General features: G+C 40.7%; 1 protein-coding gene across 2 annotated transcripts in view; it reads left to right on the top strand.

Annotated features, from left to right (window-relative positions):
• The window catches only part of usp33 (ubiquitin specific peptidase 33), a 101,442-nt gene extending 85,499 nt beyond the window's left edge, over nucleotides 1-15,943 (top strand). For both annotated transcript variants that reach the window (XM_072574764.1, XM_072574765.1), the window contains exons 22-24: nucleotides 3,169-3,271; nucleotides 6,887-6,955; nucleotides 10,180-15,943. In XM_072574764.1, the coding sequence (XP_072430865.1) occupies nucleotides 3,169-3,271; nucleotides 6,887-6,955; nucleotides 10,180-10,334 (327 nt within the window). In that variant the 3' untranslated portion in view covers nucleotides 10,335-15,943. The remainder of the gene's footprint in view (nucleotides 1-3,168; nucleotides 3,272-6,886; nucleotides 6,956-10,179) is intronic.
• The last annotated feature ends 1,550 nt before the right edge of the window (nucleotides 15,944-17,493 follow it).

Here is a 17,493-nt window from a genome sequence, read left to right as displayed (position 1 = left end):
TCACATCTATAGAATCTACCTACCAGACCCACTGTCAAGGAAAGGCCGCCAGCATTCTGAAAGATCCATCCCACCCTGGCCATATTTTTCCACAACCTCTACCATCAGGGAGAAGGTACAGAAGCCTGAACACACACACCAGCCGGTTTCGCAACAGTTTCTCCCCTACTGTTACTAGAATACTGAATGGACTCACAAACTCTTAACATTCGCCTGTACCTGTGTTTTTGCCGCTGTTTACCTATTATTTACTTGTCTTTGCTACTTAACTCTGTGACCTGCCTGTATTGCTCACAAGACAAAGCTTTTCACTGTGCCTCAGTACACGTGACAATTAATTCAATTCAATGAGGAATCTGGCTAAAATAAAAACAATATTGTAAAACTTCAGATCTGACAGCATCTGTGGAGAGAGAGAAACATTTAACTTGTTTCGAGTCCGTTGCGACATTTTTTTTTGGAATCTACAGTTCTGAAGAGGAATTATGCAGGACTTGAAAGATTGACTGTTTCTCTCTCCACCCATGCTCCTGGTAACACAAATACGTAGGAAGGCAAATGGTGAGTGTGACAGAGTCTGCAAAGGGATCAAAACAGGTTAAGCAAGTAGGGAAGAAATTTAGCAGATGGAATTATAATGTGTGAAAATGTGAGATTGTGCATTTTGGGAGGAAGATCAGAGGAGCTAAATATTATTTAAATGGAGAAGACTGCAGAAAGCTACTAAACCGAGAGATTTGTCCTTGTGAATGAATCACAGCTGGCATCTAAATTTAATGGGTAATGGTGGGGGGGGGCAAATAAAATGTGGCTTTTATTTCAAAGGGAATGGGATATAAAAGCAGAGAAATTTTACACTTGTCAGTGACAACTGGAATACTGTGATCAGTCATGGGCCCCTTTAATCTAAGGAAAAATTAGAGTTGGAGGAATCCAGAGAAGGTTCATTGGGCTGATAAAAGATAGTGGTTTTTAGAGGGGATGTTGAGTAGTTTGGGCCTATACTGATTGAAATTTAGGGAATGAGAGATGACCTTATTAAGACATTCAGGCTTCTTAAGGGAGTTAACAGGGTAAATGCAGAGCGGTTGTTTCCCCTTTTGGAAGAGTCTAGGACAAGTGGGCGTAATCTCAGAATAAAGGGTCACACATTTTCAAACAGATGAAGAATTTCTTTTCTGTGAGTAGTGAATCTATGCATTTCTTTTTCCTATGGGCATCTGTTAAAGTCAGCATGTTGAGTATATTCAACATTTTTGATCAGTAAGGAAATCAAGGGTTATGGGAAATAGGAAAGTGGAGTTGAAGACTATCAGATCAGTTGTCATCTCATTGAATGATGGAGCAGACTCATTCGGCTGAATGGCCTACCTCTCCTGCTGTGTCTAAAGGTCTTTTGGATTTGCTGAGTTGCTGACTTGTTCCGGCACTACTTTTCATCTCAGATTTTCAGCATCCACAGTATTTTGCATTTATTTGTGGGAAATTGGTCTGTTGGGTTTTGGGCAAATCAAAATTTGTGAAGGTTGGGAATCTTTTGCATGAGGGAAAATGCTGCTGAACGCATTGTGGGTGAACTGATCAGTAAATACAGTGGTTCAAAAAGGTTATTCATCATTTTTCACAGAGCAATTAGTAATGGGTAATGAATCCTGACTTTGCCGGAGGTGCCCATAGAGCATGATATTTTTAAAATCTTGAAATTGCTGAAGCATTAGAGTAAGATATGTTGCCATAAAACTGTAGCATACTTGTCTGTTAAACTGAAGTGTAGATTTGATCTTTTTGATTTTGCTGAAACTTTTTGTCTTGATGTCAAAGCTTTTTTGTCTTGCACTCAGTAGGACCAACTCAAGATTGCCAAATTTCAACAATCCTGAGCACATTAATAGCTGTTTAAGATAATCAGTAATGCCACTCGTTTACACACTCTGGAAGCAACATGCATTTGTATGCAGGGCCTGCTCTCTGCAACAAAAATAATGTATTCCAATCTTGAACATTTTTTTTCAGTTTGCAAGGTGAGCCGCTTGGTTTCTCCAAAGCAACGCCTATGCCAATCAGAGTCAACTTGGCAACCCATCAGAGCCTTTTTTCTGTTGTGATATAAATTCTGGGAGTTTGGCATTTTTCCATTCGTCTCGATGGGTTCAGAACAAAACCTTCAGCAACTTGTTTCTCTTCTCGACAATCTTCATGTTTTACACAAGCTAACCACTGTTTGTTTATTTTTGATTTTCCCCATTTTAACAATAACTTCAATCCACCTTGGGTTGTATTACCTCACTCTATCCAACAATCCAATTTTAACATTATCATTTTGAATTTCTTCTTCTGTAGCCTCTCCACTAAAGTGTCTAAACAACTCTCCCCAGCTTTGCATCCTGCTCTCTGATCTGTCACTTGATTCCAATGCACCCTTGACTTTTTGTTAATTGCTGCATCCTCTGAATCTGAATTCTTCCCCCAAAATATCTGTTTAATTTGTCTTTTCTCCCCTCCAATCTTGATTTTCACTTTCCTCCATAATACACTGTGCCCCAGTGAGTTGTGTCATTTCGACTTATTATCCTCTTGTTTCTCTGTTCTCTATTTCTAGGAAGTAATTCAGGCAGGCAAGCATAAGAAATACGATGTGGCATTTTACATGCCACTTGCACACATGTACATAGACAGCTCTGCCTCCAGCTGTCTATATCTTAGTCAGAAGGTAGTTGATTCACTTCTTGTTCCAGGGAGCTAAGTGCGTATTCTAAGTGGACACAGCAGAGCATGTGCACATGAGATGTCACGTTTTCTGCTGTCGGGTAAACTAGGATCACATGGAATTATTTCACATGAGAGGGATTCTCCATTCTGGCCAACAATTACCCCTCATTCAACATAATTCAAAGCTATTTAACTGATCAGATCATATTATTCTTTGTGGGGCCTTGCTGTGTGCAAATTGACTACAGATTTTCCTACATTAGTTAAATGCCAACAGGCATTTATAAAAATATTTAATTGGCTATCAATTAGGACATCCTCAAGTCATAAATGAAACTGTTCTATCTTTTTAATAAATTAACGCTTATTTCGTTCACATTGTTATTGCATTATTTGCATTTGGCAAGTTTGTGAAGTGCGACAGATAAAATAATTGAAACTTTGCTTCTTTTAATAAAGCTAAACAAAGCCTTCCAGGAAGAAGAATCACCTTCTGTTATCTACTGTATTAGCATGCATTGGTTTAGAGAATGGGAAGGATTTGTCAAAGGCAAGGAAAATGGTATGTAAACTATAATATGGTAAGCATGTAATATTGACTAACGTATTGGTTATTTTGGCAGTTGTCTTAATTTGTAATCCAGAAATGTTTTTTTAAACTCCTGTTTGCTTTCCAAGTAGATGATGCTTTGAGAATAACTTGGCATTAGAATATATAAATACAGGAGCAGAAACAAAAATATCTCCTCTGGCCAGGGCTGTAAAGCAGCTCGTTTTTAGCATCCATTTTAGATATATTGGTGCAGTTAAATGTTTGATCTATCCATTCTTCAGAGCCTTTAGTTTGGTTCAGATTTAATGTTCAGACCATCTCCATCAGTGGTTCCTCAGAATTGAGGATGACCTCTCTCAGGCAAGGTGTGACCTCAGATTAGAGAGGAGCCCAGTTTTGGATCCACAATTTGTTTTTTGAAAGTAGGGAAATGAAATTTGCAGTCTCAGGTTGGCTTCCTTCGCCAATCTCTGCCTCGTTGCTGCCATTCCACAGTCAAGTCACTGAGTGTTTTCATGGCTTAAAGCCCCGATGGATGAAGACAGGTTGCGCTGAGCAGTCAGTGGCTTTTTCCTCTCAATCAGTCCCATCTCTTTAGGGCAACTTAAAGCCTATCCTTGTATCTTTTCCTTTGGATAATGAGTGTTGAGTGTTGGCCTGTGAAGAGCTGGAAGAAGAGAACCTGCCAAGGAAGGCAGTTTTCACACATCTGTTAGCAATGGTCTATCCATCCGAACTGTTTTTTTTTTAAGAGCAGGGTTTAAATCTGCTAGACCATACCTTCAGGGAGGATTACAAACTGCCTTGCAAGGACTGTAACAAACACTACTTTGGACAAACAGGCAGAAAACTAGCCACCAGGATACACGAACATCAACTAGCCACAAAACGACATGACCCCCTCTCATTAGGAAGGGCACTACTTCGACTGGGACAACACATTGTCCTCGGACAAGTCAAACAGAGACACGCACAAGAATTCCTAAAAGCATGGCACTCCAACCAGGACTCTATCAACAAACACATTGACTTGGATCCCATTTACCACCCCCTGAGAAAAAGAACAGGAAATAACATCACCAACCCAAGGAAACCTAAACACATAAATAAGAAGTGGGGCATACCACCAGTGCTTCACCGGAGGCTCACTGATGATGTCACCTAGTATGGTGATGAAACGTCCGAAAACAAGCCTTCCAGCTCAGTGAGCAAACTTCTATCTAGAGCATGGTCTTATGGCCCAGGACCTTTGACCTCCAAAGATCCCTGTTTTCAAATGCTTGCCACGAACTCAAGGTAGTGCTGGCACAGTTGACCTGATGTTGGATTTCTTCAATGGTAGTGATCCCTTTTCGGAGAAGTAGCTGTTGAGATCGGGAAATGTTTCACATACTCCAGGGCCCAGCTAAGGTGGTGTAACTGATTCTCGCCTGGCCTTGGAGAGTTTAATGGAGGACCTTCTTTTTAGCTATGTTGAAGGGCAGGCCAGGCATCATGTGCAAGGTGTTGAAAAGTTTAAGCAAGCTTGGCAGGTCCTGTGTGAAAGGAGTCATCATGCACCAATATCTGTAAACTGAAGGTTGCGCATGTCCATGGTGGACAGGCACCATGTTTCTACCTGGAATAGACCAAAAGTTGAAGAGCTTCCCATTTGGAAACTTTGGACGCTGACGCTGAGTGGTCACCTCAGATGAGGTGAATTAAAACACTCAATAAAATAAGGTGGGAGCTATTTACGTAACCTTGTTTTGAACCTGGTCTGGATGTAAAAGGTATCAGTTTCTGATCCTCCATACAGGATAGCAGCAGTCATGTTGTCATGCAAACATCTCTAGTTGGCTGTTGAAGTTCGTCACCATCCTAAGGCGGGAGGCAAATTCTCGGCCTTCATGATATAGAAAACATAAAGTGCTTCAGTTAGGGCAGTCAAGGTGAGGAGCAATTCTAGATTTTGCTCGCAATGTTTTTCTTGGATTTGCGTCGCCGTGAAGACCCATGTCTATAGTTCTCCAGGATGACCGGAAGGCATACTGGGTTTCTGGGTAAAATTCAGCGTCCGGACAGGAGACAGGCCAGGATTTTACCCTTGATGGATTTCTGTATCTGGTCTGACAGGGCGATCATGTGTTGAAGTTGCAATCCAAGCATTTTGCAAAGTCTTCAGTGCAGAAATGGTCAATGCCAGTGTTTATACTGTACAGTAACCACCCCCATCTCTCTTGTTTTAACTTTATTAATGTATCTGTGTGTTCCTTTCTTCCTCGCTGTTATCTAACTTCTCCATGATGCATCTGTGATATTGACCTGAGCTACTCCTTGTGATAATGAATTCTGCATTCTCAACAATTCAGGGTTTTCCTGAATTCCCTGCTGGATTTATTAATGACTGCCTTATATTTATAGCCCCTTAGTTCTGGAGACTCCCCTGCAAGTGTAACCATCTGCCCTGCGTATATTCTACCAACTTCTTTCATGAATCTTCAAATCCTCTTATTAGGCCACTCCTCAGTCCTCCGTTTCCTAGACCCTGTTCAACCTTTACAAAATGGTATTTCCCCTTTGTTCTGTTATCATGTTTAGGAAATCTCTCTCGCATCTTCTGCACTCCCTTTCTACATCCTTTCTATAAAACATAGGCTAGGCTATATTGTGTCCAATCTGTACCAAATTGGATTAATGAGAGATTTCATTCAAGGGCTATAATGCAGATAGTTGCAAGTTGAAATAATCACGTTAATTGGTAAGCCTGTGTTCTAAATGTCCATATGCTTCAGAAATTTCCTTTTAAATATTTTCATGTTGTCGGTGTTTAAATCCTGACCTGTGTTGAAAGCCAGACTTGCCGCAGCATTCACACACTCAGTATGTTTATTCTCAAGGGCTCAACTTTGCCACTTATTGCATCTGGCTTCTCTGCACAGTACAACTTTTGATGTTTGAAAAAATACTTAATGTCCCCTTTGCTGCTTTATCTCATCTCTGTTTACTTTCAACCTGCTCCTCAGACTTTGGACTGCAGTTTCTCAATTTACTCCCGAAGTATTTCCTGGCAGAAATACTATCTCTCAAACTAACGTACTAAGCACAAGGAAGTTGTTTGTTATCCTGAGTTTAGTGTCTGGATTTCTCAGTATAGCCTTGCAGTTCTTCTAACAGAAGATGTGTTTTATAAGTTCATGTAGAGCAAATGTTTTGAAGTATTATTTGGAATTGTGAAATCATGTAAGCTAAAAGTAAAATAACTGCTTTCTAAATTAAACAGATTTATTTGTGATATGTCTTGAAGTATAAATTTACCAATTTTGTGGGTTACTACAATAAGTATGATTTTTTTCAAAAATTTAGGTATTTGCAGTTTCAGGTTTCATATGATTCAAAACAAGTCTGTTTAGAATTAAAGTTGGGCATCTTAGATCTAGTGGAGGCTAGATCTGTTTCAAGACAAAAATTATTATCTCACTTCATATGAGAAAAAGCAACATGTGTTGTTTACAAAATGCATTTATAGTGATAGATAAACCTGTCTTGCACCATTTCTATAAAAGGCCAGTCAATAAGTGATTATGCATAACTTCAAAGGGTCTTCTCTGATTTAATACACTTTTAATTATTTTTATGTCTTAGAGCCTCCTGGTCCAATTGATAATGCCAAGATAGCTATTGGCAAAAGCAACCACATGTCTTTAAAACAAGGTAGGACTCTTTTTTTAATTTTGCACAGATTGTTCTTATTAAAACTAAAAGTGATCGATGTTATTTATACTTTGTGTTGACCTTTGACATATGTGAGGTAGTGTGTGTAGGTTTGGTCTCTGTTAAGAAATGGATAAAAAGGGATTAGAGAAAGTACAAAGCTTTCTAATTATAATAGTCTGAAAGGAAATGTTGAAAGATTTGAGGTTGTTATCCCGAGAAAAGGGAAAGTTGAGTGGTGACCTAATAATAAAGGCCTTAAGCATAATGGTGTTTACTGGAATAGATATGAAGAAAATGTGTCCAGGTTGTGGTAGTCCAAAACTAGAAACTATAAATACATAATGGAGAAAGAGGTAGAAGGAAGTAGGGTTTTAGACTCGTGGATAATCAAGTGAAGGTTGACCCTGAAAATGATTAAATTGAGCACTCAAAGGAGATGAGCTAAGAGACCTATTTCAGTATTGTAAATTCTATATGGGTAGCTTTCCTGAATTGATTATCAAGGAAAATTATTCCAGACCTGAAATTTTGTCTATCTCCACACATATCTTCAACTGCAGTTTCATATTTGAAGAATCTTGGAGGCATTATTGGGATCAAATGCAATATCTACCCTTGATCATTAGTACAATGATGGAAGGTGTCATCAACAGTGCTGTCAATCAGCATTTGCTCAGTGATGCCCAGTGTGGGTTTAACCGGGGCAGTCAGCTCCTGACCTCAATAAAATCTTGGTTCAAACTTGGAAAATGTCTTGGGAAAAGAGTTGGTCAGGTGACAGTGACTGCCATTAACATCTATGCCTTATTTTACTCTGTGTGGGATTAAGGAGCCCTAGCAAAACTGGAGTTGATATAATTGGGGAATACTGTTTATAGCCTTACATGGTACAAAAGAAGATGGTGCGTTGTTGGAAATTTGTCATCTGAGTTCCAGAACATCTCTGGGAGTCCCTCAGGGTAGTGTCCCAGGCCCAACTACCTTCAGCTACTTCATCAACCTTACTTCCATCGTAAGGTCAGTGATTGTACAATTTTCCACACCATTCGCAACTTCTTGTACTGAAGCTGTTGATGTCCAAATGCAGAAAAATCTCGATAATATCCAGGCTTGGGCTGAAAAGTGGCAAGTAACATTTGTCCCCCATCAAATGGCAGGCAATGACCATTTCTAACAAAGAATCTAGCCATTGTCCTTTGTCATTCAATTGTGTTACTATCACTGAATTTCCTATCATCAAATCCTGGGAGTTACCATCGAACTGGACTAGCCTTCACCAAGGACATGTAGGTCCTGGGACCCTCAATCACCAAACCACTCAACACTTGGATGAAGAACACCTCATCTTCTGGCTTGGGACCATCCAACCACATGGAATCAATGTAGATTTCACCAATTCCTCATCCCACCCCCCAAACTTTATCTCAGTCCCAACCCTCGAACTCTGCACCGCCCTCTTGACCTGCCCATTTTCCTTCCCATCTATCTGCTTTACCTTCCTTTCTGACCTATCACCTTCCCTCCCCCACCTTCATCTACCTATCACATTTCCAGCTACCTTCCCACCCCCTCCCCACCATTTATCTCTCAGCTCCCTTAGCCCACGAGCCTCATTCCTGATGAAGGGCTTTTTTCCGAAACGTTGATTCTCCTACTACTCTGATGCTGCCTGACCTGCTGAGCTTTTCCAGCGCCACACTCTCCACTCTGATCTCCAGCATCTGCAGTCCTTATTTTCTCCTAGCCATATAAATACAGTGGTTACAGGAGCAGGTTAGGAATCCTGCAGTGAATATCTCACCGCTCGAATCCAAAGCCTGTCCGTCATCATCAAGGCACAAGTCAGGAGTGCAGCTCCAAGCAGCTTTACAGCATCCAGAACAAAGCAGCCTGCTTGACTAGTGCCACATCTTTAAACATCTGCTTCCCCCCTCCACTGATGTTCAGTTCGCAGCATTGGACTATCTCCAAGAAGTACAATAGTCCCCTGTATCCGTGGAGATACGTTCCAAGACCTACCGTAGATGACTGAAACCATGGATAGTAGCGGACCCATTCAGCAGCCCCCTGGTCCCTGGTTCTGGAATGTTCCATGTAATATATTCAGACCGCGGTAACCAGACCTGCAGATATGGCGGTTGCCCTGTACTGTACAAATTTACCAAGACTCCTTAGCACTTTCCATACCATGACCACTTCCATCTAGATAGTGCAACAAGTACCATGATTGATAAGTTCCCCTCACCATTCTAGCAGGGAAATATATTGCCATTCCTGCTGTGTCTCTGGGTCACAACCCTGGAATTCACTCCCTAATGGCATTGTGGATTTATATACAGCACATGCATGCACTGCAGCGGTTCAAGAAGGCAGCTCACCACCACCTTCTCAAGGGCAAACCAGGCAATAAAAGCCGGCAGCCAGAGATGCCCACATCCTATAAGTGAATTTTTAAAAAAAGACCTGAAGTCATGGCCGTGAATTATATGTATGTATTCAGCATATTATAAAATATCCAAACCTTGCTCTTTTAACTCTGAGCCAACTGTTAAATAAATCCATTTAGTGTTATAGGGAGGGGACACAAAATAGTGCTCATACTGTTCTGAGAGTTAATATTAAGTGACTTTGAATACACAATATGACAGTCAGCAAGCTTGTGGTGGTACTTCATATTTGTCTAAAGTCCAAGGCAGTCAAGAGAAACAAGCTTGTATTTACATAGTGTTTCTTTTTTTGTAATCTCCGTTGGAACATTTTGCAACCAACACCATGCTTAAAGCATCGTCATTGTATGGTATGAGGTTTGCACATGCATTGCAAATATGGAAGTTATTTAAGAAGTAAGCCTCTCAAGGAGTCTTTATTTATCTGAATATCTATGATATGAGTCTCAGAGAGTCAGAGGTCTGCAGTCCAGGAAAAAAAGGCCCTTTGGTCCATCAAGTCTGTGCCAATCAAAAACAACCACCTCACTACTCTAGTGCAGTACCCAGGCAAATTATCTGCAGTGAGTCCAGAACAGTGGACCAACCAGCTAGGCCATGTGAAGGATTTGATTGTCCAGTCTCATCCTGTCCTAGTGAACACTAGGAATCTTGAAAACATTTTGGGTTATTTTATTTGGGTGGGTGCCTTTTACTAGATTAGCAGTCCTGTGTGGTGTTAAAGGGAATCTTGTGTTCTGATACAAAGTCATGTTTCATTAATTTCTTATCCAGGAGCTGATTCCGGCCAGATCTCAGAAGAGACCTGGTACTACTTTTGCACAATTTATGGAGGGGGCCCAGAGATCACCCTGCGGCAGAATGTAAGCCATCCTGATACATCGTGTGTTGAAGAGAAAGTAGAGGTCGAAATCCGTCCGGTGCAATAATGTCAAAGGAAATATTTAAAAGTACTACAACTGTGATGAATTATGCTGGATTCTAAGCATTCCAGGGTGTGATATATTTTTTTTTTGAAAAACAATTTCTGCAGTGGCATTAATGATTTGTGTTTTAGGGACAATCAAACCCTGTTATGTAAAATTGTTTGACATAGGTTTTTGGTTTGTCTGACAAACTGTCCTGAAAGGTTGGAGGTGTTTTCTCGTGGTATGTGATGTAGCTTTGATCTGTGATAGGCCCACACACTAAAAGTGTACTAGTGTGAAATGGGTTGCTAATATTAAGTTGACTCAGGAAAGCACTGATATCTTTTTGTTTGCACTGTACTGTAGATGAAAATTCAAAGATTTCACAACTGTTGACCATGCTACTGTAAGCTGTTAAAGGAATATTCTCAGGAGAGCTTGCAAAAATTGAAGCTAAATGCAATGAGGGGTACAGGCTAACCAGCAGTATTGTGTTCAGCTACGTTAGAAGCAATAGAGAAAGCCATTGCATTGGTGCCAGCGCTAACTGTTTGACACTAGTTAATTTCTAATCCTCTTCTTACTTTACTATGTTTTTAAAATGTTTGTTTTCTGTTTTCAATATTTCTACATCAGTAGCCACTTGTAATAAACACTTCCTGTTTTCTGGAGAAAATTTCTTCTCTAATCTGAATTCTGTGCTCACTTTACAAATTTGAAAACGAATAGAAATCACCTTTCATCGTTTACTAAGCTTTCACAATATTGAAAAGCTTCTGTTCTAGCAGGGCAATTTATCTGAATATATGCTGATTCACCTCAATTGGGAATACTCCAACCTCTTGAGTCAGTAGGTTGTGGGTTCAAACCCCATCTACAGATGTGAACACCTAATCAGGGCTGGGACTGACTGAATTGCTGCATTGTTGAAGGTGCCATCAGGATCCTCCTTTGTCACTGTTCTCTGCTGGCTATCCAGTGTACAACTGAGCACTTTAAGATATTGTCAACTGAATAGAATGGTTACAGCACAGGAGCCCATTTGCCCAGCTGAGCCCCTTTTGCACACTGAGTAATTTAGCCAATTCCACTGTCCCTCCTTATCCTGTTGACATATAATTATTTTTCTCCTTACAGATGCTCATCCAGTTCTGTATTGAAAACCACAATTAAATCTGCCACCTTCACCTAACTTTATGAATTTCATAACATTGTTTAAAGCATTGGAAGTATTTTCACCCCCAGCGTGCTGCCTTTCACTCCTCTACAATTCACCATAAAACCATATCCTCTGTTTCTTGACCCTTCTGCCAATGGGAACATGTTAGGCGACAGTAAATGTCATTGACAGTAAGGTACTATTTGACCAAGTATGACATCAAAGAATGATGGTTGCGGTTGTTGAGCAGCGACCCTCTCAGACCCAGATCGCGAGTGCGAGTTTTCTCAGGATACATGTCCTCGGCCCAACCATGTTCAGTTTCTTAATCAATTTCCTTTCCTCCATTATAAGTTCAGAAGATGGGATGTTCAGTATATTTTGTAACATCTGTCACTTGAAGTGCCATAACACACAGGCTATGGGCCCTATGCTGGAAAATGAGTAGACAGGTGCTTAATGACCAATGCAGATATAATGGGCCGAAAGGCCTCTTTCTGTGCACTAAGGTTATGACATCCAATACTGACAGCAGTTAGTGCCTGCATGCATGCCTCAAGGCCTGGACAACATTCAGTTTTGGGCTGTTAAGTGGCAAGTAACATTTGTAAAATGCAATGCTCATCTCCAACAGAAGAGAATCTAACTATCACCCCTTGACGTTCAATGGCAGTACAATATCTTGACCAGAAACTGAACTCGACCAGCCATGTAAATACTGTAGCTACAGGAGTAGGTCAGCAGTTGGGAATTCTATGGTGAACAATTTGACTCCTGACTCCCATCTGTCTACCATCTGAAAAGTACAAATCAGGACAGTGATGAAATACTCTCCAACATAAATAGAAATTGCTGGAAAAACTCAGCAGGTCTGGCAGTATCTGTGGAGAAATTGGGTCCAGTAACCCTTCAGAACTGAAATATTCTCCAGTTATCTTGATAAGTACAACTCCAACAACATTTAGGCTTGTCACCTCTCAGAACAAAGATGTCATTCAAAAAGAAGCCACCACTAGATCCACTAAAACACACGCGAATGGTGTACCATAAGCAGCAGTGAGTATCATCTCCAAGATTAACGGCACTAACTCTAGAAGGCTCGTTCAGCACCTTCCAAACCTGTGACCTCCACCACCTCAGAATAAAGATAGCAGATGTATAGGAACACTAACAACTGAAATACTCCCTCCAAAGTAGCACAGCATCCTGACCTGTAACTGTATTGATATTCTTTGCTTTTGTACTCTGTGCTTAAAAATGTGTTGCTGGAAAAGCGCAGCAGGTCAGGCAGTATCAAAGGAGCGGGAGAATTGACGTTTCGGGCATAAGCCCTTCCCGAAACATCGATTCTCCTGCTCCTTTGATGCTGCCTGACCTGCTGCGCTTTTCCAGCAACACATCTTTAAGCTCTGATCTCCAGCATCTGCAGTCCTCACTTTCTCCTAATTGATTTTGTACTCTGTGCCATGATTTTAAAGCCCAGCATTTTTAATCCATTTTTTAAACCTGTTCTTCTTCAATGATTCATGCACGTGTACCCCATGCGCCTCTTTCTACACTGCTTTTTGAATCATATCCTTCAGTTTATATAACCTCTTTACATTAATCCATTCATGGAATTTTGGGCATTATTGGCTAGGCCAGCATTTATTGCCCATCTCTAAATACCTAGTTGAGAATTGACCACATTGCTGTGGATCAGGATTCACATGGAAAAGGTGAAGTTAGAGAGAGAAGAAATTAGTCCATTCAGCCTATCAAGTCTACTCTGTCATTCAGTCATGGTTGCTAAGTGTCTCAACCCCATTCTCCTGCTTTCTCCCCGTAGCCCTTGATAGTCAAGAACCTATCTACCTCAGTCTAAAATATACTCAATGACCTGGCTTCCACAGTCATCTGTGGCAATTAATTTCATAGATTCACCACTCTCTGGCTGAAGAAGTTTCTCTTTATCTTCATTCTAAAAGATCTTCCCTATATTGTCAGGCTGTGCCCTCGGGTCCTACCAATGGAAACATCTTTCCGACATCTTTGTCCGGCCATTCAGTATTCTGTATGTTTCAATTAGATCCCCCCTCATCCTTCTAAACACTATCGAGTACAGACCCAGAGTCCTCATATGTTAAGTTTTTCATTCCTGGGACTATTCTTGTGAACCACCTCTGAACACGCTCTAAGGCCAGTGCATCGTTCCTGAAATATGGTTGCCATTGTCTTACCAAACCATAGGGCTGCTTGAGAGAGAGGGAGAGAATTGGTGTGGTTTAATCTGAGGGTGACCATGCTGCTGGTGAGAGGTGAATTTGAGAAGGAGATTCCTTCATAATAACCTCAGCTGGTCCAAGAATTGCCCTCGTGCTGTTGGCCTCATGCTGCATCACAAACCAGTTATCCAACCAACTGAGCCAACCAATCCCTGGATTCACATGCAGTCCAGACCAGATAAGGATGACAGATTTTCTTCCCTAAAAGACATTGGTGAATTAGATGTGTTTGCATGTCACTCAGCAGTAGCTATGTGGCTTTGATAAGGCTGTCTTTTCATTCCAGATTTTTATGGAATTTAAATTTTGTCAAAGTTGGATTTGAACACATGTCCCCTGAACAGCCTGGGGTTCTGGATTACCACTACCTCACTATCTCCCCAGAAAGGAATCATCACCAAATATTTGTCACTTTATTTTGCATCAGATGTGACCTGTGTCTATTCCAACAACCTATGTCCTCTTCCAAAACTATCTCCTCACTGTTCACAATCCTTCCTTGTCTCATCTATAGTTTTTGATAGTATGCCCCATACAACTGAGCCCAAGTTATTCATTGCGATCAAGATGAACAATTATTGCAGCACAAATCTTTAGGAAACCCACTATAAAGCTTCCTTCAGGCAGTATTACTATTGTCCATCACTACTATTGGTCCCTTGTCGCTCAGCCAACTTTATATCCAGTCAATATATGATACAAATGGAATGTTCAATTGGGATCCTTTTAGTCTAGGTAGGCAAGAGTTCAAAGTATTATTTCATCAAGTCAGTTTTCAGTGGATCCAGACCTAACCAGTTTCATCAATATTTAAAACAAAAGTAGAAATTTTGGAAAAGCTCAGCAGGTCTGGCAGCATCTGTAGAGAGAAGTCTGTTCTGAGGAAGGGTCACTTGACTCGAAACGTTAACTCTGATTTCTCTGCACAGATGCTGCCAGACCTGCTGAGCTTTTCCAGCAATTTCTGTTTTTGTTTTTGATTTACAGCATCTGCAGTTTTTAAAACTTTCATCAATATTCAATTTGATCTTTCTGGGTTCTTGCTGTGTGAAAATTGTCTTCAGTCACATTGAGCCACTCCCCTTCGAAAGTAATTCACTGTAAGCAAAGCATTTTGGTGTGTTTGACACATCTCTCTTGATATATTCTCCAACACATTGAGTCCTATGTTGCAACTGGAATCTTGTCACACCAATTCTCTGAACATTGTTTCTAAATGCCACAAGTGAGAGAGTCTCCTTTCTCCAGCTTTCAGTACCATCCCTGGGGTTGAACGTACAGAGGTGACAGGTAGTGAAAAGGCTGATTGGTCCCATAAGCCTTCCCTGGCCTCTATGATGGCCGGAGCATCATGACTCAAAACCCAATTGCCAATTGGTTGAAATAAACTTAAGTGATATTGTCATTAATCCATGGGCTTCCCATTGCACGGACCAACACGAAAGAGAAATTTCTCATCACAGTAACGGTGTAAACTTCAATCCACAACAAAAGGAGCCTCTACCTATTGGGTTTGGACTGATAAATGTGAATCTTGTCAAACTTCTTGGAAGTATTCCACTAAAAGTGCAGCTGATTATTCTCAGTTATGTAAACAATGCAAAATTGGTCCACAGCTTGTTGGACTGACTAATTGCTCTTGCACCACAGTCTGATTGAATTGATCATTTGAAGCCATTCTCCTTAGCATGTGCCTCGAAGGAATGTTCCGTAAAATTGAAACCATGCATTAGCCAGAATGTGACTTTTCTGTTCCTAACAGGATTTTCCCTTGAGCTTTCTTTTTGTGTTAATTTATTTTTTAAATGTGCATGTAAATCTCAACTGCAACTGTGGCTGATCTAAGTTGAACTTGCACTTTGAAGGAATTATGACTCTAACTGACTGCATCTTTTTAAAACCACAAAATAAAAACGTGTGTAAGGAATGTACAAGAATACCTTAACAAATGTACAATGATTGCAGTTAACAGAATCGGGCTCCCTCAACTCTTAGAATGAAGTACTCATTCTCCTACACCTGTGCATGTTATGTTTGTAACATTAGAATCATCAATGTGAAAATGTGCTGGACTGTCGCAGAAGTACAGAATTGTGGAAGTAAAGTTGGAATGCATAATAAGTGGAAGATGTTCTGTTAGTCATTTTAATGCTGTATAGCAATAGAGACTGCCTCTCTTCTTCAATAAAAGAAATAACATGAACTCAGCAGCAGTTATTTCCCCTTCATTCAGTTTTAATAATGTCAAGGACCAGCTTATTTTCCTGAGGTTTAAGGGCATTTAATCAATACTCTTTTATTTCTCCCCCAGGGGTTGTGTTTATCCACACTCAGCCTACATTTCGGCAGAAATTTTGCAATAAAAACAGAAAGCATCAGAAAATGCTCAGCAGATCAAGCAAACCTGTGGTGTTAACCGAGCAGCCAGCGTTTCAAATTGATGACCTTCATTCAGAGTGGGAAGATGATAGATATAAAGCTTTAAAGCAAATGGAGGCAGGGAGAAAGAGGGTGTTAACTTTGGCTCAGTGGCTGCATATCCTGGCCTGAATCTCTCAATCATGGATATGAAGCCTTCCAGTGATACTGCACGGGCTGATGAGAAAGGTTTCTTTTTGTGTAACCAGTGCTTTTTGTCCCTTTCCCTGAAGTAATTCTTGCCAGTATTTCATTCAAATTGTCACTCAACCTGTAGAAGCCTCAGCAGACTGCATTCGATGCAATTCCTTTTAAGGGAAAAAGAGATTGGTGTGTGATAATTCTGTTTTGGTGCATCCAGTGAGTGCTGTATGAGCCAGCACTTGTTGAACTTTGTAACATTTAAGGAAAGAGATGGTTTTGTATTTGGGTTGCTGAATTCAACTCTGCCAAGCAATAGAGACGGGGTTTATGAAAGGTTTTTAAACAGGACACTCCAAACAGTTCAAAGGTTACCGAGGAACTATTCCTAGGTCACAGTCATTTGGGGAAAAAGACACACAGACGGAGGAATGCTGAGCTGTGCTGCTATGGGGGTAACGACAGATAATCGTTTTGGAACATTGATCACAGAATAAATATTGGTGACGGCAATATTGGGATCTTTTATATCTGACCAAATAGATTGGGCATGGTTTAACATCTTGCCTGAAAACTAGTATTCCCAACAGCATTACACACCCTCAGTACTACATTAAAGATTCAGCCATGCGTTTTCTGCTTGAGTGCTGGAGTAGGAATTGAACCTGGAACTTTGTGATGCAGAGGCCAGTGTGCTACAAACTGAGCTCTGGTTGACACACAAGTAGCAGACAATACAGCTTTAATTGGTGGTGTTCTCACCAACATTCTCCTATGCACTCACTTTACAACAATAATAATGTGACTGGCAATTGAAATTAAGAATGTGCATTTGTTTTCTCATTCATGTTTCCTGGTCTTCCATCACAGAGCCACCAATTCTGATTGTTCTGTTTAGTTACCTAATGTGGGAACTTTTCATCTGTTGCCTTAGCCATACATTTCTGTGGTGTTACGAAAACAGCTCTTAATGCCCACTGTACGCTGCAGCCCACTAAGTACTGCCTCCTTTAACCACTGTTAAGATGAAGTCCTGACTGAAGTTAGGGAAAGCCCAACTGATTTCAGTAAAGGTAAAAACAAGGACTGCAGATGCTGGAAACCAGACTCTAGATTAGAGTGGTGCTGGAAAAGCAGAGCAGTTCGGGCAGCATCTGAGGAGCAGGAAGATCAACATTTCGGGCAAAAGCCCTTCATC

The sequence above is a fragment of the Chiloscyllium punctatum genome, chromosome 7 (genome assembly GCF_047496795.1).
Source record: "Chiloscyllium punctatum isolate Juve2018m chromosome 7, sChiPun1.3, whole genome shotgun sequence".
Taxonomy (NCBI): domain Eukaryota; kingdom Metazoa; phylum Chordata; class Chondrichthyes; order Orectolobiformes; family Hemiscylliidae; genus Chiloscyllium; species Chiloscyllium punctatum.
Note: the sequence above shows the minus strand (reverse complement) of the source record. Positions and strands in the feature narration are given on the sequence as shown.